Source organism: Bubalus kerabau, chromosome 1, assembly GCF_029407905.1.
Source record: "Bubalus kerabau isolate K-KA32 ecotype Philippines breed swamp buffalo chromosome 1, PCC_UOA_SB_1v2, whole genome shotgun sequence".
In the NCBI taxonomy this organism is placed as follows: Eukaryota; Metazoa; Chordata; class Mammalia; order Artiodactyla; family Bovidae; genus Bubalus; species Bubalus kerabau.
In genome coordinates, this window is record NC_073624.1 from 235,011,993 (window position 1) to 235,035,164 (window position 23,172).

At 39.5% G+C, this 23,172-nt stretch overlaps 2 protein-coding genes across 8 annotated transcripts in view; one reads left to right on the forward strand and one right to left on the reverse strand.

Annotated features, from left to right (window-relative positions):
• GEMIN5 (gem nuclear organelle associated protein 5) overlaps positions 1-14,270 on the reverse strand; it is a 39,108-nt gene extending 24,838 nt beyond the window's left edge. For 2 of the 5 annotated variants that reach the window (XM_055559794.1, XM_055559793.1), the window contains exons 1-10: positions 13,983-14,270; positions 13,072-13,232; positions 12,090-12,271; positions 9,123-9,274; positions 8,797-8,913; positions 8,510-8,642; positions 7,314-7,479; positions 6,225-6,437; positions 5,345-5,430; positions 969-1,051 (exon numbers count right to left, since the gene is read on the reverse strand). In XM_055559794.1, the coding sequence (XP_055415769.1) occupies positions 969-1,051; positions 5,345-5,430; positions 6,225-6,437; positions 7,314-7,479; positions 8,510-8,642; positions 8,797-8,913; positions 9,123-9,274; positions 12,090-12,271; positions 13,072-13,232; positions 13,983-14,148 (1,459 nt within the window). In that variant the 5' untranslated portion in view covers positions 14,149-14,270. Of the gene's footprint in view, positions 1-968; positions 1,052-5,344; positions 5,431-6,224; positions 6,438-7,313; positions 7,480-8,509; positions 8,643-8,796; positions 8,917-9,122; positions 9,275-12,089; positions 12,272-13,071; positions 13,233-13,982 lie in introns of those variants that run through there. The other 3 variants (XM_055559792.1, XM_055559790.1, XM_055559796.1) reach the window with 2 other exon arrangements.
• A 4,149-nt stretch (positions 14,271-18,419) lies between these two features.
• Positions 18,420-23,172, forward strand: part of MRPL22 (mitochondrial ribosomal protein L22) — a 34,874-nt gene continuing 30,121 nt past the window's right edge. The window contains exons 1-2 of one of the 3 annotated variants that reach the window (XM_055559818.1): positions 18,420-18,533; positions 18,614-18,656. In XM_055559818.1, coding sequence (XP_055415793.1) covers positions 18,506-18,533; positions 18,614-18,656 — 71 coding nt within the window. In that variant the 5' untranslated portion in view covers positions 18,420-18,505. The remainder of the gene's footprint in view (positions 18,534-18,613; positions 18,657-23,172) is intronic. The other 2 variants (XM_055559827.1, XM_055559836.1) reach the window with 2 other exon arrangements.

Below are 23,172 nucleotides of genomic sequence, written 5' to 3' on the forward strand. Positions count from 1 at the left end.
ATATGAAGCGGCAGGACTTCCTATGACTAAATGTAAGAAGCTATTCTCAAAGCAATGATTTCTTTGGTGTTATAGTAACTTTCCTGTTTATTTTAGGAAGTAGACAGTGGTTCTGATGGGTATCTTGTAAGGACAAGTCTTATTTTCACTACTGTAGAACTGTTTGGCACAAATCAAGGATCAGCATTTGCTAAATGAATGAATGAACTACAACTACAATGCTGCTTGAGTTCTGATGACTTACACTGCAGTTATGCAGATATACAGATGTTCCACTATAGATGCTGAAGAAAAGACTACTAAAGATCTTCATGAACACATTCAATTTATAAATTCTGCAAGACCTACCATTGTAGGAATAAGAAAGGCAAGACTGAGGGGCTAGAAAAGGGTCAGAATGTATTCACAGGCAACAAGAGATCATCTGAGAAATTTTAACCCTGCTTTAACTGTAGGTTGAAACAGATGATCCTTAACATTATAATTCCTAAAAAAATTTTTTTAAATTAAATGTTCATTTTTTTGGCCACAGTGAGTGGCTTGTGGGATCTCAGTTACCCAGCTGGGGACTGAACCTGGGCACTTGGCAGTGAGAGCGTGCAGTCCGCACCACTGAACTGCCAAGGAATTCCCAACGTTATAATTCTGGTAAAATTAAGAGGCGATAGCAAATTTTAGTGAAAATTATTAGTATATTAGGTATCAGGACCTAGCATGAGATAACTGTATTCACAATAAAAGAATTCAGCTCAGAGAACCAAATACTATAATTTGGAGAGGCTTATCCTAGGTGAATGGTTTCTAACTGATCACCTGTTACAACTGCCCTCACGGACCCCAGGGACACAGCAGCCTGTGTAAGGAGTTACTGTATTAGAATGTTTATGACTTTTTCCAGGTTGAATATCCTAGGATTAAGTTGAAAGAGAATACTCTTGTGTTTGTTAGAGAATGATTCAGATACTTACCTAGTGCCACGGCGGGTACTGGTGGTCCCCAGGCTAACGAGTACACAGTTTTCTTGTGATACGTGCTGGAAATCTGTGGAGGTCTGGGGGGAAGGGAAATTATAAACAGAAAGATTTAAAGAGGTACAGTGGAAGAGAGACCATCTTCTTTTAAAAAGTTGCCTGTTACAAACTTAGTTGCTGATATTAAAGAAAAACAACAGTACCCTTCTCCAAATAACTGATTGTAAAGAAGCAAACATTTAAATAATATACCATGTAATAAGAGCAACTAAAAAAAAGGTCCCAAACATACTTCACCTAGAAAAAGTTATTAATATCCCTTGACTGGCCAGTTTAGGGTCATTTTCCCTATCTATTCCTGAGTTTCTCACTTCACTTAAATGTCAAATATTCTAATATTACTGTAGTTATATACAAAAGTAAAGGCTATCACAACTTGAGAAAAACAGGACAAGACAGAAAATGCAAACTGTTCAGCCCAGAACTAAGGTTACTACTAAGCATATATTATCACTATGCAAATATCTCCACCTTATATTCAAGTAAAAGACTAGAATCATTTTTGCTTACCCTGTCATTAACATCACATTCTCAAACTAAGGCTTAATTTATTTATTTTTGGCTGTTCTAAGCAGCTTGCAGGATCCTGGACCGAGGATTGAACCTGTGCCTCCTAACCACTGGACAGCCAGGGACTTTCCAAGATTTCAGAGTAGATAGGTTTTAAAGCTTTTTTCCTCTGGATTAGTATTTTTATTCTTCACAAACACTCATTTCTTCCATCCTTTCTACCTAATAATGGTTTTTATTAAAAAAATTTCTTTAATGTTTTACAATTTTTTAAGATTATTTTCCATTTAGTTATTACCAAATGCTGGGTATACTCCCCATGTTATACAATACACCCTTGAGCCTTACACCCAGAAGTTTATACCTTCCCCTCCTCCATCTCTATAATCCACCCCTCCCCCCACTGGTAACCACTGGTTTGTTCTATGTATCTGTGAGTCTGCTGCTTTTTTGTTATATTCAGTAGTTGGTTGTATTTTTTAGAGTCCATATATAAGTGATATCATACAGTACTTGTCTTTTTCTGTCTGACTTATTTCACTTAGCATAATGTCCTTTACATCCATCCACGTTGCTGCAAATGGTGAAATTTCATTGTTTTTTGGCTGAGTAGCATTCCTCTGTGTGTGTGTACACACACATCTTTTTTATCCTTTCATCTGTTGATGGACATTTAGGTTACTCCCATACCTTGGCAATGGTAAATAATGCTGCTTTGAAGATTGGGGTGCATGTATCTTTTAGAATGATTTTTTTTGTTTTTTTTTTTTTTGTTTTTTTGGATATATCTCAAGAAGTGAAATTGCTGGGTCATACGGTAGTTCGAGTTTTTGGTTTTTATTTATTTTTTAAAAAAGAAACCTTGCTCTTCAGGGTATTTTTGAAGGTTGTGGTTGATTAATGATATGTGATGTGTCCAGACAGGGCAGTGCAGTTATTATCTTTAACATATACTATACTCTTTGTGTGATTTTAGAATTCCAGTATCTGTGACTGAATGAGCTGTTGACTTCTTTATTTCCATGTATCTGACACATTTATCATGATCAGTCTAGACAATAAACCAAATTTTCTTTGGCTAAAGGAAATAGAATAAGTGTTTCTGGCTGAATACCTAGCAATATATCTACAGTAACGTCCTTCCTCCTACTGTATACCTTTGCTGCTATCAGTTTGAATATTCAGCTTATAATAACCAAAAGATAGTAATTTACTAGAATTAGTAATTTTGTACTGACACAAAGCTATTTAAATTGATATATAATTTTATTTTATTAAGTACTTATTTGAAATAGTGTAGCCTTTAAAAAAAAAAGATTAAAAATGGAGAAAAACAGTTAACTGTGTGTAAGTTATACATAGGGTCTTCCCTGGTGGTTCACTGGTAAAGAATCTGCCTGCCAATGCAGGAGATATAGGTTCAGTCCCTGGCTTGGGAAGATCCCCTGGAGAAGGGAATGGCTACCCACTCAGTATTCTTGCTTGGGAAATCCCAAGAGGAGCCTGGTGGGCTACAGTCCATAGGGTTGCAAAAAGTCAGATATGACTTAGTGATTAAACAATAAACAACAGGTTATACACAAGTACCTAAAGACCTGGCACATGAAAAGGTGAGCTCTACAGTATAATGAATGATTCTCACTTAGGTGCAAATGATCTAGAACAGGAGTAGGCAAACTTTTTCTGTAAAGGGCCAGGTAGTCAGTGCTTCAGACTTTGTGAGTCAAGCAGTTTTTGTCACAATATCCACTTTGCTGTGTAGCACACAAACAGCCTCAGATAAGATGTAATGAAATGAGCGTGGCAGGGCTCTAATAAAACTTTACGGACAGAGAAACTTGAATTTTATTTACTTTTCACACATTGTGAAATATTCTTGATTCTTTTTCATTGATTTTTAAAAGATAAAACTATTCTTAACTCATGGGCTTCCCTGGTGGCTCAGACGGTAGAGAATCCGCCTACAATGAAGGAGACCCTTCATTTGATCCCTGGGTTGGGAAGATCCCTTGGAGGAGGAAATGGCAACCCACTCCAGTATTCTTGCCTGAGAAATCCCATGATTAGAGGAGCCTGGCAGGCTACAGTTCATGGGATCACAAAGAGTTGGACACAACTGAGGGACTAAGCACTTTCTTAGCTCATGGGCCACTGTTTTCTAATCCCTGGCGTAGAACAGTGCTGTCCAATAAAGTAGCCCTTAGCGAGATATGGCCCTTGAGCACTGGCAATGTGGCACACGTGACTAGGAGCTCAATCTCTAATTTTATTTAATTTCAATTACTTTAAGCATAAGTAGCCACACGTGGCCAGTGGCTACCAAACTGAACAGTGCAGGTTTGGAATCTAATCAAGCACTCAGAATAGCTGTGTCCAATAGATTTATACTGTTAGCCATAAATACAAGCCCTGTCTGCAACTTAAAGCTTTCTAGTAGCCATGTTAACAGAAGTATCAGAAACAAGTGAAATTCAATGTTAGGAATTAGCTCAGTATATAAAAAGTACTACCTTTTAAAATATAATTAAAATAAATATTGAGGCATCTTACATTCTTTCCTTTTTTGAACTCTCAAGTGTGTTCTACACTTAGCACACTTTAGTAGCCACCTGTGACTAAAGACACTGTGCTGTTCTAGAAAGTTTATAGGCAATACAGGGAAGACAGGAATATAGGAAATACGGCAAAGAGTGAACTGAATTACAAGTCACCACAAAGAATTAACTACACAAGTCCAAAATGTAGAATATGCTAGAAAACAACTTATCTGGAATCTTCAAATTGAAAAGGCAATGTTATGGAAAGAAGTGGGGGACTATTCTATAATAAGAGACTAAAGAGACATAAAAAAATACAATGTGTGACCTCTGATTGAAAAAAGGTTTTAAAAAAAATTGCTAGAAAAACATTTTTGGCTCAGCTGAGGAAATTTGTATATGCACAGGATATTACATCATATTATGGATTACTGCTAATTTTTGTTATGTGTACCAAAAGTATGGCAAAATGTTAACAACTGGTAACTTAAGATGGAACAAACAGAGATGTTCTTTATTCTAAGCTTTTAACATTCTTGAAAGTGAAAGTGTCAGCCGCTCAGTCGTGTCTAACCCTTTGTGACCTATTGGACTGCAGCCCGCCAGGCTCCTCTGTCCATGGAATTCTACACTCAACAATACTGGAGTGGTAGCCATTTCCTTCTCCAGGGGATCTTCCCAACCAGGGATCAAACCCGGGTCTCCCACATTGCAGGCAGATTCTTTATGGTCTTAGCCACCAGGGAAGCCCATATAAGTATCAGTCACTCAGTTGTGTCTGACTCTTTGCAACCCTATAGACTAGCCCACCATGCTTCTCTGTCCAAATACTATAGTGGGTAGCCATTCCGTTCTCTGGGGGATCTTCCCAATTCAGGGATCAAACCTGGGTCTCCTGCATTGCAAGCAGATTCTTTACCATCTGAGCCACCAGGGAAGCCCCTATGTATAACTTGACATTCTTGGATGCCTGAAAACTTTTGTAAAAAAAATGTTGAGGGAAAACAAAAGCAAATGTTTTCCTGGAAAAAAAAACAACAAAAAAAAAACCTTCAGTGGTATTCATAGGTCAGATGGGCTGAACCATCACTATCACCTGAAAAAATGTTTTAAAAATAAAATTCTGAGTTCTAAGCCCCAGTCTCAGAGTCAGAATCTTAAAGATGCTTCCCAGTCTTACTATGATAAACATCGGGGTCTATGAACTCAAAATGAACTCACTAACATTTTGGTCAATGGGCTAAATAAAGGTCATCTATCTCTTACTTGTTGGAGTAGGTGTCGTACAATCCCACTTTTCCATCATCAGTTCCAAAGGCTAAGCAGCCTTCCTTGGTTGGGTGCCAGCACAGCTACAAAGAAATACGAAGAAAGGGGCACTGTTAAGGGATTCATTAGGTTATACTTCAGCGTTCAACTGGAAAAATTTCTTGCTCTTGGTGTCTTCTAATTTTAAAAGTAACAAATTCTCATTATTTAAAAGAGAAATAGTATTAAAAATAAAGTCACTTGTAATTTCACTATCCAAAACACCCCACTGCGAGCTCTGTATCTTTCTAGAAATTTTTTGTGAGTAAACTTTATATATAATTGAAAAACAAAAATAGGATCAAATGTTTAAATGATGTGCGTGATAGATTGTTGGGTGGGAAGTAAAAGATTCCAGAACAATTTAGAAAATATGGTTCTATTATTAATTAACAAAGCTTGGAAAGATACATCAACAGTGGTTCTTTGGATTATGGACGCAGGAGAATAGACTCAAGGGTGGAAAAGAAAACATTTTTGCTTTCTACACTTCTGTACTGTGGGTTTTTTTAAAATCACAAACATTATTATTCCCCATGTGGTTATATTATAATTTAATGTACCTCCTATGAATGCACACACATCCAGGTTATTTTAAATTTCTTACTATTAGAAAACAGGGTGACTTAATTTTACAAAACAAAGCTAAATTTCTGAATTAGGAGGTAATGCGTTTGGTTAGGGAGGGGTCCCTGTGCTTTCCCAGTTTCAAATTGCATCAAAAATACTCTTGAAGTGTAAATTCCCTATAGAGTTCATTTGTGTGAATAGGTATTCTCTAAGAGAGAATTAGTTATTTGAAAACAGTGTATGGCAAGTTCAAAGAACGCATCCTTACCGCTGTAACCTTGGACTTGACACCTTGCCAAAAATGTTTCACATCATAGTTGTTCTTTATGGAGAGTGTATTCCATACGCGGATCATGCCATCCCCGACGCCTATCGCTAAGCAGCCTGTGTTCACAGGAGAGAAAGCCAGACTGTAGGCAAACCCACCGAGGGAAGGCAGGGTCCAGCAGCACTCCAGAGTGGCCATGTCCCAACATTTTACCTGAAAAGGTTAAGGGTTAGGGTCTTTATGAAGATCAGAGAAACAGGAAAAACAATCGTTTCAGACAGAATGGGCTCAATGAGTACAGCAGGAGAATGTAACTTAACTATTCCAGTAGGAATTAGGAAAAAAAAAAGCAGTAAACTGTAGAGCTCAAAGGGATCTTGGAATACATTTATTCCCTAAGATGCCAAGTGAATTGAAGGCACACAATAAACTAGAACTCAGGCTTCCTGTTTCCCAGAGTCCAGTGGCTTTCCACAGTATTACAGCATCGATAATCTCATTTGGTAAACTCAAAAAAAAAAAAAAAAAAAGTAAAGAAAGAAAAAAGATGACGATGGTCTCAGGACAGTGGAACAATCACAGTTTATCTCAAAAAGCAAAATATGTTATCATATCCATTGGAAGAGGAGTGCTAAGTTTTTAATCCTCACTTATTTATTAACACAGTGACTTGGGAGAAAACAAAGTCTATCAAACAAGCTTTGATTACTGAAAAACAGTAAGGTTACTTAGATAAAGCCAATTCTCTCTTACAGAGACTCTGCCAAGAGCAGATGATTCTGCTACCTAAACTATATAGACAAGGATATTTTAAAGCTAAACCATGATGACCTCTCACATCCTTCCATGCACACACCTCTTCCTTATCGTATCTGCTTTAACAAAAAGACATCTTGGTTGTTCCTCCCCTTCCCTTTACTTCTCTACTGCTAATGTATTTAATGCTAGTCAGAAACAGTAACTTTGAAATTGGAACCTGGGGGCGAGGTGAGGTGTGAGAACTGATGATAGTTTGAAAAAGTCCTCTAATCCTATCCAAGTCATAAATCACCAATATACAGTATTGAATGCAAAATAAGCTGTTCTTACATCTCTGTCCATTGATATGGAAAGCAGCAGCTGTTTGTCATCTTCAGTTTGCAGAGGACATAAATTAAACACAATCCTTGAATGATTTTGCCCTTCTGATGAACCACTAAAGAGGGTATATTTCCGTCTCCAAGACTGAGTGAGATCCCATAGCAGCAGTTCACCTCTGTGAAGAAAAACAAGTAACAGTTCTCTTTCATGAGCAATCTGAAAACAAGTGGTTTTGGGCCAGAGTGTGGGCCCTCAGCTGCAAAATACTTTCTGTTCATTGTTCCTTTAAGGAGAGACAAATTACATATTCTAAAACAGACGCAAAACCAAAAGAAATTATTGCCTATGGCGAGGAGAACCAAGCAGAGAAGACATAGGTGGAAAGGGAGCTCTGGAGTTCACTGGTGGTCTAGTGGTTAGGACTCTGCTTTCGCTGCAGTTGCCTGATTTGGTCAGGGAACTGAGATCCTGCAAGCTACGTGGTGTGGCTAAAATTTTTAAAAAGGAGCTTTATTATATCCTTTCATTCTTTTTGAACCATGCAAATGTACTAGACTACCTTCTGAACAGATTTTCCTAATAGCTTTAATTATAAAATGCCACCATAATTTGCATAACCACAAAGGCTTTAAGACATATGTCTGCTTTGGAGCAGGGTGGGTAGTAGCAGCACTACTAACACTTTGGGAGATTCCTATATGCTCTACCTGTATTACCTCATTTAAAAGCAGGGACCTTGTCTGTTAAATTCACTTGTCATCTCAAGCAACTAGAAACAGGTGCTCGATAAATTTTGCTTAACGAATGGTCATAATCATCCTAAGCGAAAGGAAACACTATAACCGCCCCTTTATTCATGTGAAGTCACTGAAGCTCAGAAAAGTGAAGGATCTTGCTTATGAACAGCTGATAAGTAATAGACTGATTCTGAAATCTGCCTGACTTCAGAGTCCACACTTAGCAAGCAGGCTGTACTTATTTGATCTTTTCATAACTCTTATTAGACAGCACAGGTCTATTCCATGACTTTTCCATTACAAATGGCCCATCATAATACAATGGGCCATTATTATATATTAATATAATGGGCCTCTTAGCCACTGCTGTCTACACCTTCTGTGTCTAGAAAGAGAAGCCTAGGAATTCCTGAGACCAGAGAGGAAAACAAAACGTGTTAGAGAGCATGACCAAAAAAAAAAACTTACCCAAAACAGCTGGATACCAGCTGAGTTGGCTGATCCTTGGGCCAATGGAGTGTCAACCAAAGGCGCTCTTTAACAGTTGGGTCTACACCCCCTCCTCTTCTTTTAAGAAAGGGCAGTTTCAAAGTCATCACCCCTGCAGAATAAAAGAAGTTCCATGGACAGTCAAGACACACACTCAGGATAATAAGACAGTAAAAAAGCTTTTTTTTTTTTTTTTTTTAGTAAAAAAGCTTTTACTGGATTGATAGAAGTTATATCACAAGGGAAATGTCGAATATTAGTCTTACCTCGGCCTCTAGAGCAGCTCCAGATCCGAATGGTCTGGTCTTTGCTCCCAGTGGCTAAGTAGCAGCCTTTTGTTACTGGAGTTTGTGTTATAACTTTCCCATTGGGCATTTCAGGTTCTTCTAGGATAGAGATGGTAATTTTGTTTTTAATTTGCATTAAAAATGCACTCATTAAAGAAAAAACTAGTTTGCAAGGGTTCCTGTAACTATCATTTTCATAGATTTGATATGTAAAATCTAGTTTTAAATGTAATTCAAATGACACTATTCCACCCACTTGGTTCCTTGGGTCTAAAGAGTACTGAACCCTCTTAAATCATCTCTACCTGAATTTTCCTCTTGATTTATGGATAAACAGTCTTCACCCGACAGGGGACACCAGGCTATGGAATGGATCTCATCATCGTGGCCTCGAAGCCTGTGCATAACTTCTCCTTTCTTGCTGATGTCAATTATAACCACTATGCCATCCTTGTAGCTAAAAAACAAGGTTAGAAATATTGCTAAAAAATACAGACTGTCTTTCTAGGAAACTTTTGGCTTAGGAGTTATTGTGCATTTCTACAAGTTAAGTGCATTGAGGGGAGGGAGGAAAGAGAGCAAGGAATAATTTTGTTCTGTCCTTTTTCCGAAGAATACTTATTTCATATTTTGATCAAATGGCCAAATTCCTGATACTATGTTATACTATGCATGTTGCCCAGCATGAAGGTCGGCAGCAGAGCATGCTTGTGCTCGAGGGAAACGTTAAAGAAAAGTAGTCCTGAAGGGGGCCAGCAATCCCCCTAATTGGAAATGAATTTGTCCTAATACACTAAAAATATCTTTTTACTTTTACAAGTGATCTTACTTTTCTAACAAAAGCTGAAGAATTCTAACCTGTAGATCTGGGTATTTCAAGACTCATTTTTTTTAATTTAGAAGAAATTGAGAAATTCTAATAGTTTTTTTCTTTAAATGATGAAGTATTTCAGACACAATAAAGAAATATCTACTCTCTAGCTTAAGAGAAAAAAAAAAACAACAACTTTGCAGTACAGTTGAAATCTTCTGTATATCTCATCCCAATCAAATTTTTCTCCCTGTCTTCCACAGAGGTAAACTGCTATTCCTGAATCTTGTGTTACATCAGTTCTAGACTTCCTTTGTATATATATATTCCTAAATAAGATACAAAATTACTTTGTACATTTAAAAGCTTCATATAAATGGTAACATGTTGTTTATTTTTCTGTAGCTTGCTTTTTTCCACTCATTCTTTTTGTGAGTCATCCATGTGGACACATGTAACTCTAGTCCCTGATCAGTCATTTATACTATTGCATAGTATTCCACTGTATGAATATACTTCAAGTTTAGTTACTCATTTTCCTTTTCAAAGGCTCTCACTTTTTTTTTACTGTTACAAACATAAAATGCTATTAATAATCTTATTATTATAAGATTATAAAATATATAATAATCTTATCACACACTTAAGACAGTTTCAGGTTTGATGTCTAGTAACAGAACTGCCAGAATGTTAGTCATATTTTTGCTTTACTAGAAAGTGCAAAATTGGTCTCCAAAGTGGGCATACCTGTTTTCCTATACACTAGATAATCCTACAGCTCTATTTCTCTCTTTATTAAAAAAATATTTTTTCCCAATTACAACTTTATTAAAAAAAATAAAATCATAGAATATATCAAATCTTTGAAGATACAGACTTTGAAAACCATAAAGTTATGTAACCTAACAGCAGACATGTGTTCAAGCTATTTTGCAATTTCAATCAAGACTTCAGGGACTAATCACTGTTTTGAAGAGCATTTAGAAACATCATTTTGATTCAATCCTGTTTGACTGTTTGAAAGACTCACCTCTTCTTGTGAACTTCTGCTCATCTTTCAAGGTCAGTTTGATTTACCCTTCTCTGACCCCTGCCTACCACCCTTTCTGCTCTGTCTCTTGTACCCTCACACAACGAGGTTCATGGAGACCTCCGATCACAGACCCTTTCCATTTTCAGTGTTACTCATGCACACCTGTCTTCCTGTTCATCCCTGCATGCAGAGCAGATTCATGATCCATCATTATAATCACTCCTTAAATAAAATCCTTATCTCCTTTGTTCCCCCTTTTTCTCAGGGGTATTTACTCCACAAAACCCCAAACCTGGTTGAATCCAACCACCTCCTTTCTCAATCAGTTTGAGTAGTTTACTTAAAATTCACGATCATGATCCTCGGCTTGACACTCAACCAGGACCACGGGACCTGCAATTTCCATCAGAAAGTTCATTTTCCTGTTCTCTGAGATGACTCTTCATACCTTCTTCCTGCATCCAGCTCCTGCCCCACTCTGAACTTGACTTGTGCCTCACAAAAAATCAGAAGCCATCAGATTGAAACACCCTTCTCTTCCAAGCAGATCTGTGAAACTACTTACACCTATTTCCACATTCTCAGCTGGTTCCTTTTACTTGTGTCTGGAGCCAGTTCCCTCTTGACTTCTCATTATCACTCCTGTATTCATCACTGTTCACCCCTGCAACAGACTCTCCTTCTTCTGCCTCATTTCCACCAGCATAGAAACATGCCTTTGTTATCTTCCATTTAATGCTCCCTTGACCCCCATATACCTTCTCTGGCTTCATGTCTACATGCACACTGTTGCAACAGAGTTTGTGGAAAAGTTATCTCCGTGTTGTCTCCATGTGTATCTATCTACCCCACCTCCAAGTGTCTTGAATTCTCTCCTGTTGGACTTTCTCCTCTTAGATGCTTATGCTTATGTCTCATCTTTAAACTAGACAGAATGGACATCTTTGAGAGAGAAGTAAATGGAGCAGGAAGGGAGAGAGGACCGCCTACTGAGGCAGCTCATGTGAAGACAACCTTGATGATCACAGGGGAGACAGATCCCAAAGCCACACTGCTTTCCCAATTGAGTGGAAGAGCTGAGAATCAGAGCAGAGCTGAGTCATTTGACCCTATGGGAATAAATGTTATTAATATAACCAAGCATAAGTACAGAGGAGTAAAAGGTGAAAGAGGACATTTCTGACATTTGGAGATTCACTGAAGAAGTCAGGTATGAAGAATAAGGAAAGTACAGTATCACAGAAACCAGGGAAACAAAAATACAGTGAGGAGCTGGACGTCACAGGAATAATGTTACTAGGGGTGCAGGGAGAGTGGTTAATACCTGTAAATGGTTTCCTGTGAGGAATAAAGGGATAGGAGAAGGTAAAGAAAATACAAAATAACATCATAAAAATAAATTATTAGTGCAGATGGCACAGTACTCACCCAATGGCTACTAAATCTTCATGATGAGGCGAGCAAGTAAGACAGAAAATTGTCCTAGGTTCTATAAAGAGGTGCTGGCTGTCATTTCTGTTAAGCCAGTAACAGAAAACTACTCCTTTTTCATCTCCAGATACTATCAGATCCTTTACTCGAGGAGACCAATGCAATGCTGATATTGTATGCTTTAAAACAAAGGAATGATATATTTGCTTCTCATTTGTTATTGCTTAATTTTTACTTAGTTTTTAATCTGTATAATGCTAGGCATATTATAGGTACTTAATAAATACTGTTAGGACCACCCATATAGCAATATTATAATCAAATGATAGGAGAATTCAGGCTAAGAATGATTAAATTTTTTTCTTCCTTTGTAGATTAATGCAAAATTCTTCGTAAGATTAACCGAGTTCTTTTCCCTATTTTCTAGGCAGGTATATCAATTAACCATCTAGTTTTGAAATAAGTTTCACTCACAGTTTATATCAGGAGTCTTTTTCGTGTAAAGAGCCAGAGAGTAAATATGTTAGATTGTGTGGGCCATATTGTCTCTGTTTTAACTCTCAATCCTGCCATTGTAGCCTGCAAGCGGCAGTAGTTAAAATTGTAGGCAATACTAAAATGAATGGCTGTGATTGTATTCCAGTGAAACAATTTGCAAAAGCAGGCAGCAGTGCAGTTTGTTGACCTCTGATTTATACGTATTTCCTTCCAAAAAAATTTTGAAGTACCTTTACAATATATACCTTCTGATCTAATGAACAAACACAATTATAAAAGTTACCTTATATATATTATATAAATATTATATATTTAATGTTTAATATATATTTATAATGTTTATATATTTTTAAAATTATATTCAATTATATATATATAAAAGTTAACTCAACACAGAGGAGCTAGCAAAACTATACTTGAAGCAGGATAACTCTGACACAGATATATATTCATAGTCTGAGAAACCAGTAAGCCATGGTACCTGATGGAGTGCATGTTCCGTCACAACTGTTTTTGTCCCTACATCCCAGATTTTCACAGTCCCATCATCGGAGCTGGTGGCGCAGAGGTTGTATTGACCCGGGTGATGACAAAACGTGAAGCCAGACACCTTTTCCGTGTGTCCCACCAACTCGCCTATGACTTCAAGCAAAAGCAGGCTGCAGGTTAAAGAGCTATCTAAGATTCCTGCCAGCATCTTTACTGTTGTTGGTGATTGCGGCCTCACTTATTCCATGGAATAACAAAAATATCCAGAAACCCACAATTAGAAACCTCAAATGCAGATATTGGCTCTGCCATCTGACTTCAGACAAGTCGTTTTATCTCCTTGGGACTCTGTTTTTTTAACTGTAAAATACGTTCATATCGCTTGATGTGCCTAGTTCTCAGGCTGAGGAGCAGCTCCAATGAAGAATGTAAAAAGGATTTGTATTTAGATCTGGCTAGAAGTCTTTAGGAAGTATCTGGCATGCCGTATCCCAGGGCATAACCAAAACCTAGCTGGAGCCTGGAAGCATTCGGCTCAAGTCATTTATCTTACAGAAGTGAGTATCATATATTTGCAGAATCTCGCTTAGGGCCTGGAGCTGTAGAAAGCAAGGCCTAGGCGTTATAAATACCTGGAAAGACACACGGATAACTTTTTAGTAAGCCAGCGGATGCACGCTGAGAGAGCCAGGAGGCGGGACCGCTCAGCCACAGCGTGGTGTAGAGCTCAGCTTTGGAGACCCGGACACAACTCAGTTTAGACGACTATGAACAGACCCTTCTCTCTGCCCGAGCCTCAGTTTCCCCATCTATGGCGGGGTGGGGTGACTAGACACGCCCTCTTGGCGCCCCCGGGGAACGCAGTTAGTGTAGGTAGGTTGGGGTCAAGAGGTGGGGACTTACCTCGAAATGGGGGCGTCCCTGGGATCGCGTCCGCGCCCGGGCCCACGCGGACAAGGAAGACCGAAGTCCGTGCCGCGAAGCCAAAGAGGCCCCCGGGCACGGCATCGCTGCATCGGGAGCAGTACCAGTTAGGGGAGGGCGGCAACGTGCGCGGTTCCTGTCCCATAATCTCGGGCAACCAGGGATGAAGGAAGCAACCACTGGGGCAGACCGTTCGTAGCCCCACGCTGGATCCGGGGAGGGGGCGGGGTTGACTCGGAGCCCGCCGCTACGGCGCGCGCGAAGGTCCAGACCTCACGGCGCGCTCGACTCCTGCCGCTTCGAACCTGGGAGAGGCGGGGCCCCGGGTTGCAGTCGGCTTCCCAGCTCCTCCTGGAGGGTCTTGGTACCACTGGAGCCTAGTTAGCCAGAGGTTGTCGGGTGTGCTTAGTCGCTCAGTCGTGTCCGACTCCTTGCAACCCCGTGGAGTGTGCAGCCCGCCAGCCTCCTCTGTCCATGGAATTCTCCAGGCAAGAACACTGGAATGAGTTGTCAAGCCCTCTTCCAGGGGATCTTCCCAACTCAGGAATCCAACCCAGGTTTCTCTATTGCAGGCGGATTCTTTACCGTCTGAGCCACCGTGGAAGCCCAGCCCAGAGGTTAGGTATATTCTCATTAACGACAGCAAAGAAAGTTAATTAAGAGGTTAGACTGATGGAGTCACCTCCCCGCCCTGCTAGTTTATTCTCTGCCGTGCTAGCACTGGAGATGCTTTAAAAGTATCTACAAGAAGCCAACTAAGAAAAAGGTTAAAATTCTAATCAGAAATCAAAAACAAGGGTTTTTGTAACTGGGTGGAAATTCTAGCTCTGGGTTTTGATACTCAAGTAGAAGCAGAATAGAGTAACCCTCTTTTGATGTGATTAAGTACCAACTCTATGAAGGGACAGTGTTAAATGCTGTGGAGAAAAAAGAACCAGTTTCCTTCCATCTCAAACAGCCTAAAATGCTCCGTTTATGCACTTATTCTTCTTCGTATTGCTTGTTTGCATTGGGTATCGCCAACTCTTGAATATGTAGCAAAGGAAACCTGAACTATCTATGCTTCTGAAGAGAAATTTTATATATATATATATATATAAACTTATTTGGATGTGGGAAGGAACACTAAACTTTGGTGGCACTGAAGCCTAGATGGTTTTTAGCCACTGTTGTTTTTACCAGTTATTATCTGAGAGATTTTGGCCTATCATAAATCTTTTCTCCCTTGATTGACCACTGTTTTTGCAGCTATTATGTGAGAGACTTTAACCTATTATAAATCTTTTTCCCTAGGTTGACCACTGTTTTTACCAGTTATTATCTCAGGGACTTTAACCTGTCATAAATCTTTTTTCTCAGCTGAAGAAGTAAGATCACGATCCAGATCTAGTTGGGTTGGATCTAGCTGTGAGAAGTACATGAGATTTAGTGAAATGCCTGCTGGCTATGTATAGTAGCTAGTGCCTGCTGAACATTAACTCTTAACTCTTGGAGGTAAACCTGAAGATTAGCATCATACTTAGTATTTGAACCGTTTGTTCCTTCTTTTTATTTATTTATTGAAGTGTAGTGGATTTACAATATTAATTTCAAGTGTATAACAGTGATTAACAATTTTTGAAGATTAACTCCATGATCTTCACGACCCAGATAATCATGATCATGTGATCACTGACCTAGAGGCCAGACATCCTGGAATGTGAAGTAAAGTGGGCCTTAGGAAGCATCACTACGAACAAAGCTAGTGGAGGTGAGGGAATTCCAGTTGAGCTATTTCAAATCCTAAAAGATGATCCTGTGGAAGTGTTGCGCTCAGTATGCCAGCAAATTTGGAAAACTCAGCAGTGGCCACAGGACTGGAAAAGGTGTTTTCATTCCAATCCCAAAGAAAGGCAATGCCAAAGAATGCTCAAACTACCGCACAGTTGCGCTCATCTCACATTCTAGTAAAGTAATGTTCAAAATTCTCTAAGCCAGGCTTCAACAATATGTGAACCGTGAACTTCCAGATGTTCAATCTTGTTTTAGAAAAGGCAGGGGAACAGAGATCAAATTGCCAACATCTGCTGGATTATCGAAAAAGCAAGAGAGTTCCAGAAAAGCATCGATTTCTGCTTTATTGACTATGCCAAAGCCTTTGACTGTGTGGGTCACAACAAACTGTGGAAAATTCTTCAAGAGATGGGAATACCAGAGCAACTGACCTGCCTCTTGAGAAATCTGTATGTAGGTCAGGAAGCAACAGTTAGAACTGGACATGGAACAACAGACTGGTTCCAAATAGGAAAAGGAATACGTCAAGGCTGTATATTGTCTCCCTGCTTATTGAACTTCTATGCAGAGTACATCATGAGAAATGCTGGGCTGGATGAAGCACAAGCTGGAATCAAGATTGCTGGGAGAAATATCAATAACCTCAGATATGCAGATGACACCACCCTTGTGGCAGAAAGTGAAGAAGAACAGTAGAGCCTCTTGATGAAAGTGAAGAGGAGAGTGAAAAAGTTGGCCTAAAGCTCAACATTCAGAAAACTAAGATCATGGCATCTGGTCCCATCACTTCATGGCAAAGAGATGGAGAAACAGTGGAAACAGTGGCAGACTTTTTTTTTTTTTTTGCAGACTTTTATTTTTTTCACTGCAGCCATGAAATTAAAAGACGCTTACTCCTTGGAAGAAAAGTCATTACCAACCTAGACAGCATATTGAAAAGCAGAGACATTGTTTTGCTAACAAATGTCCATCTAGTGAAAGCTATGGTTTTTCCAGTAGTCACGGATGGATGTGAGAGTTGGACTATAAAGAAAGCTGAGTGCCAAAGAACTGATGCTTTTGAACTGTGGTGTTGGAGAAGACTCCTGAGAGTCCCTTGGACTGCAAGGAGATCCAACCAGTCCATCCTAAAGGAAATCAGTCCTAAATATTTATTGGAAGGACTGATGCTGAAGCTGAAATTCCAATACTTTGGCCACCTGATGTGAAGAGCTGACTCCTTGGAAAAGACCCTGATGCTGGGAAAGATTGAAGGTGGGAAGAGAAGGGGACGGCCGACAGAGGATGAGATAATGAGATGGTTGGATGGCATCACTGACTCAATGGACATGAGTTTGAGTAAACTCCAGGAGTTGGTGATGAACAGGGAGGCCTGGCCTGCTGCAGTCCATGGGGTCCCAAAGACTTGGACACGACTGAACTGAACTGAAAGTTATTATAAAATATTGGCCATATTGCCTGTGCTGTACAATATATCCTTGTGGCTTATTTTATACATAGTGGGCTTCCCTGGTGGCTCAGACAGTAAATAATTTGTCTGCAATGCAGGAGACCTGTGTTCGATCCCTGGGTTGAGAAGATCCCATGGAGAAGGGAATGGCAACCCACTCCAGTATTCTTGCCTGGAGAATTCCATGGACAGGGGAACCTGGCAGGCTACAGTCCATGGGGCCACAAAGAGTCAGATACCCCTGAGTGACTAGCACCTTGATACTTTAAAAGTATCTTTAAAAGTTCTTTAAAAGAACTTTCATACAATGTTTAGTGGTCTTTACAAGCCTGTGCCCTAGTGATACTTATTTTTGTTTTGAGAAAACTGAAGTCCTCCCAGGTTAGTTGGCTTGGTTCACGGTCTGTTTTCCTAATCCTTTTAGACCATTTGTGACGCTTACTCCTTGGAAGGAAAGTTATGACCAACCTAGACAGCATATTCAAAAGCAGAGACATTACTTTGCCAACAAAGGTTCGTCTAGTCAGGCTATGGTTTTTCCTGTGGTCATGTATGGATGTGAGAGTTGGACTGTGAAGAAGGCTGAGCGCCGAAGAATTGGTGCTTTTGAACTGTGGTGTTGGAGAAGACTGTTGAGAGTCCCTTGGAATGCAAGGAGATCCAACCAGTCCATTCTGAAGGAGATCAGCCCTGGGATTTCTTTGGGAGTAATGATGCTAAAGCTGAAACTCCAGTACTTTGGCCACCTCATGCGAAGAGTTGACTCACTGGAAAAGACTCTGATGCTGGGAGGGATTGGGGGCAGGAGGAGAAGGGGACGCCAGAAGATGAGATGGCTGGATGGCATCACTGACTCGATGGACGTGAGTTTGAGTGAACTCCGGGAGATGGTGATGGACAGGGAGGCCTGGCGTGCTGCGATTCATGGGGTCGCAAAGAGTCGGACACGACTGAGCGACTGAACTGAACTGAACTGAGGCTTCGCAGTTTTTCTGGATCCCGACGAATTTTCGGAAACTCGCTGGAGTTTGGCCCTTATTGAGTAATCCATTCCGAAGCAAGGCTGACGGGACTCCGCCTTAAGCACCAGCTTGTTGACGGTTTCCAAGACAGCACTACGAAAGCAGGTGCGGCTGGGTATCGCGATAAGAAGGCGGGGCGGAGGGGGGGTGGACAGGGGGCGGACAGAAAAAACCCCAACAAAACCCCGGCAGTTGCGCATGCGTTTTGCGCACTCGGCGTTCTGAACTCAGAGGCTTCCGTAGACGGAGGGAGAAAGATGGCGGCGGTTATACTGGAACGTTTGGGTAAGATTTCTTGATGGTTAATTGGTGGAAGAAGGGAGTGAGGTGGGAATTTGAATTAACGACTTGTGTTGATATTGCAGGTGCGTTATGGGTGCAGAATCTCAGGGGGAAGCTGGCCTTGGGGTAAGTCTGTCGCCTCGGAGTTGCGGAAGGGTCCCGGTCTCAGTCCAGTTCAGTTCAGTCGCTCAGTCCTGTCCGACTCTTTGCGACCCCGTGGACTGCAGCACGCCTGTCTATCACCAACTCCCGGAGTTTACTCAAACTCATGTCCATTGAGTCGGTGATGCCATCCAACCGTCTCATCCTCTGAGAGCTTAAGTGCCAGGCTCTGCTTTATGCCCTCAGGCTGGCGAACGGTACACCAGAATCTCAGCTTTGCCACCCCGTTTTTTATTACCCCCGTATTGCATACCCCTGCGGGGACCAGGATTATCAATGGCCGAAGGGACGTTGTAAATGCCTTTTCTGGACACTTCCTAGAATCTCCCACCAAGTTGGGAGCATACTTTTCTAGTTATCTAATTATCTGCCTATATGGGCAGTGATTGTATTGTAGACAGCTGCAGTTTACATCGTGTCTGACGTGTTAAAATCTATGCGCATTATCTCATTCTTACAGCGTCCTACATAGTGTAGGTACTGCTATACCCATTTTTTCAGACGAGGAAATTGAAGCCCCCCAGTGTAAAGTAGGGACCTGTGCCCAAGGTCCCACAGTTACAGAATTTTGAAACTTTATACTGTATTTTCTAGAGGATTCTTTGACCTCAGGACAAAGTGTTCCTTAAGGTTGCTGCTGCTGCTAAGGTTAGGGAATGAACTTTAGTCAGTACTGGTAAGAGGCTTTCTCTGCCCGCTTCTCATTTTCCTTCTAATTTAGTACAGCTATTGCTATGTGGAGGTTGATAATCTGATTGTAAATTTTCTGATTGATGTATTTGTTAACATTAATTTTGGTTTAATTCATAGGTTTTGGAGACATCTGATAAGTTGTGAATCCACATTTTAACTGTTTGATTTTGGAAAAGTTAACTTATTTTTCCTAAGCTTCAGTTCTGTGATATGAGAGGATTATTAGTGCCTATTTAATAGATTTTAAAATTAGGATTAAATGAAATAATGTTTATAAAGTGTTTTATGCAGTGCATGACGTATAATAATCCCACCATAAATCTTAGCTGCCATTAGTGTTTTTATCATTATAAACTATTATTGAGTTCCTATTATATCTAGCTTTGTTTTAGGTTCTTTGCTTAAGGGATGAAGAGGTGGCTAAAGAAGAAAATAAGAAGTACTGGTACTTCAGGATTTGTCTTCACTTTGATTTTGTAGATTATCTTCCATCACTCTACCCTCAGTCATGCTGATTTACTTACTTTTTCTCTTTATGCTGTGCCTTTACATATTTCTTGGCTTTTTCATGCTGTACCCTCACTTTCTGTTAGTAACGGCAGCCCTCAAAGCCCTTCTCCATTTCTTCTGACAATGCACTTCTCTGGGAGAAAGGGTGCTGCTCCAGTTGGTCAGATTGAGAACAAATGTGAAGATACGTTTTTCTGTTAGTAAAGGCAATGGGGAAATCTTAAAAACAAAACAAAACAATCCAGCAGTGTTCATTATTCAAATCCCTGTTTAAATGTTTCCCTTTCATGATCTCACTAAAAATGAAAGAAATGGGGTCTTTCATGGTGGCCTAGCAGTTAAGAATCCACGCTCCCATTGCAGGGGACCCAGGTTCAATTCCTGGTCAGGGAACTAGGTCCCACATGTCAAAACTAAAAGATCTCGCATGCTGCAACTAAGACCCAGTGCAGCCAAATAAATAAAAAATAAATATTAAAAAAAAAATGAAATCAGTTTTTTCTTTCTTTTAGCATGTGTTTCTTAAATAATGGCTTCATATATATATATGTCTTTGTCCTTTCCTACCTTGTATATCCTGGACAGTTAGGGACGATTCTTGTTTCACTTTGTAGCTCCAGGGTAGGGTCTTGCACAAAGTGAATGTTTTGTTTATTCTGGTTGATTTAAATTGTCCCACACTGACTTGTATTGGGAACCTCTGAGCAAGTAACTAAAGCACTTTGGCTTCAGTCTTTTCATCTGTGTGAGACAGGAAGGTTGGATTTTGCTAGGTAATCTCTTTTTAGTTTTGAAGTTACATAATTTAGGAATCTGCATTTTGGACTTTATAGTGGGGAAATGACCACATGAAAACGAAATAGAAAAGGTATAACTGATAATAATCCAGTGGTAGGAAACCCCATTGCATACCAAATGCCAGACAGATAATAGAAATGAACTATAGAGACGTGGTTGAAAAGAGTGGTAGGGCTTGTGGCAGTCAGTTGAGTGCATTTCCTCCTGTAAAGACTCTGAACTGGATTTAAAAATGTTGCTCATCAAATACTTTTCTATAGGTTATATTTGGTAGCAGACAGACAATTTCCAGCCTTTAAATTTTAAGTCTCCCATTTTAATGATGCATGCATTTGGGAAATTTTGTGACTTACTGAAGGTTACATGGCAAATCTAGGATCTAAACAAAAAATTCTCTGGCTTAAAATAGTGCTGTATCACACATGGGAGGGACAAGAGTGATGAGCCCCTAAGGGGTTTATCAGGGAGTCCTTCTGGAAGAGGTGATGTTAAAATTTAAAGAGTGAAGAGTATGGTTTGGTGTTTTAAAAATAGAAGAGCCGGTGTAAAAGTTTGAAGGCACTAATTACTAAGGTGTACATACGTTAAAATTCTCCACAAGAAAATCAAGTTGGAAATACTATGAATCAGCAATTTGGTGGAAGAATGATGACAGCATTGTGATAGATTTGAGAAACACTGGACTTCAGGCGATAGAACTGGATTTCAGGTTCTGTCAGGCACAAGTGTTGTAGCCTCGGGTCATTTGCTTAACTTCTCTGAGATTCAGTTTCAGTTTTTCCTCATATCAAAGAATGAGGATAATATTTAACTTCAAGGATGGTTGTGAGAATTAAGAGACTTAATACATAAAATGTCTTATAGTGCATGGCACTGTGAAAATGTGTTGGAGATGATACTTCTGTGAAGTTGTTTGAGAGGAATCATATTCAATGCTAGAATCAATCAGTGGGTTCTCAACGCTCTTAGATGAGGTTACCTACTTCATCCATCAGCCCTACTTTTTTTTTTTAATTCTTTTTTTTCCTCTTTTTTATTTTTTAATTATTAAAGTATGATAACACATTTACAGTAGACTTGGAAAATACATAAGAGTTGCCTATAGTTCCACTATTTATTAGTTATTTTTTTAAGTAGATAAATTAACAGTTTTACTTGGAGCTTCAATATCAAATGCTCAAAAATTAATAGAATGAATATACAGAAAAGTAGAAGGATATAGTAGACCTGAAAAGAACCATAAATCAATTCAACGTAATTAAGATTTATACAGTTTTCACACAACAGTAGGATAAAAATTCTATTCAAGTTCCCATAGACTAAATTAGGAGACACTGGATCATATTCAGGGACATAAAACAAGGTGCAAATATTTTATGGTCTAAAGGTGTTGAAATCATACAGAGTCTGTTCTCATCACTGTGGAATTATGTTAGAAATCAATATCAAAAGATATTTGAAAATAAGGCACATGTTTTCAAGTGCAGTGTCACCTTTACCAAGAGAAAGTATCTCGCGTTTTAATGTGTCTATGCTGTCAGTGTTCTGATGGCTGTGACCAGCAGATATGGCTGCCGTGTCGACTTGTGCTCTTTTAATTAATCTTAACCTATGACCTGAGGGAGTTGTGATTCCTTGCCCTTTAGGTCAGTGATTCTTAAATTTGAGTCACAGACTTCTTTGAGAGTCTGATGAAAGCCACAAAACATGTTCCCAGAAAAATGCATATAGTATTCATAGTTTGACTTGTAATTTCCTCATCCTTAGTGTAGGAATCTTTGCATTGGGACATGATAACCAAACAAAAGCACAATGATGGTACACAATTATGTATATAACTACATAGTGATGATTGGTGGCATGGGCAGTGGCCCTTGTGCTAATGGATGAAATATTCCCCTCAATTTTGAAAAATTTCAATTCTATAGGAAAGTTAAAAGAATATTACAATGTCCTTCAGCTGGACTCATCAGCTGAACTCATAATTTTAGCTGTCTATAAATATATATGCTTTTTTCCCCCTCAATCATTTGAAAGTGAATTGTCCACACTATGGTACTTTACTCCTAATCAATTCAGGTTGTGTTTCCTAAAAGTGACAAAGGTCCCACGAACCACAAACTATGATTGAAATGGTACAGTTTAATTATCTTTTATTTTGAAGAAGACAATGGCTCCCCAACTCCAATACTCTTGCCTGGAGAATCTCAGGGACGGGGGAGCCTGGTGGGCTGCCATCTATCGGGTCGCACAGAGTTGGACACGACTGAAGCGACTTAGCAGCAGCAGCAGCAGCATTTTAATGTTTTAGTTAAAAGGAGTCAAATAGAAGTCAAGTGTGTGCTCACATTTACTTTTGAAAAAAGAAAAATTGACCATTATTTGAGGCTTGTCCATGGTTCTGGCTTACAGCTCCCAAAACCTTTGGAATTTCCTGAGCCATAGATTTGGGAGCTTCTTTTGTCATCATCTTTGGTGT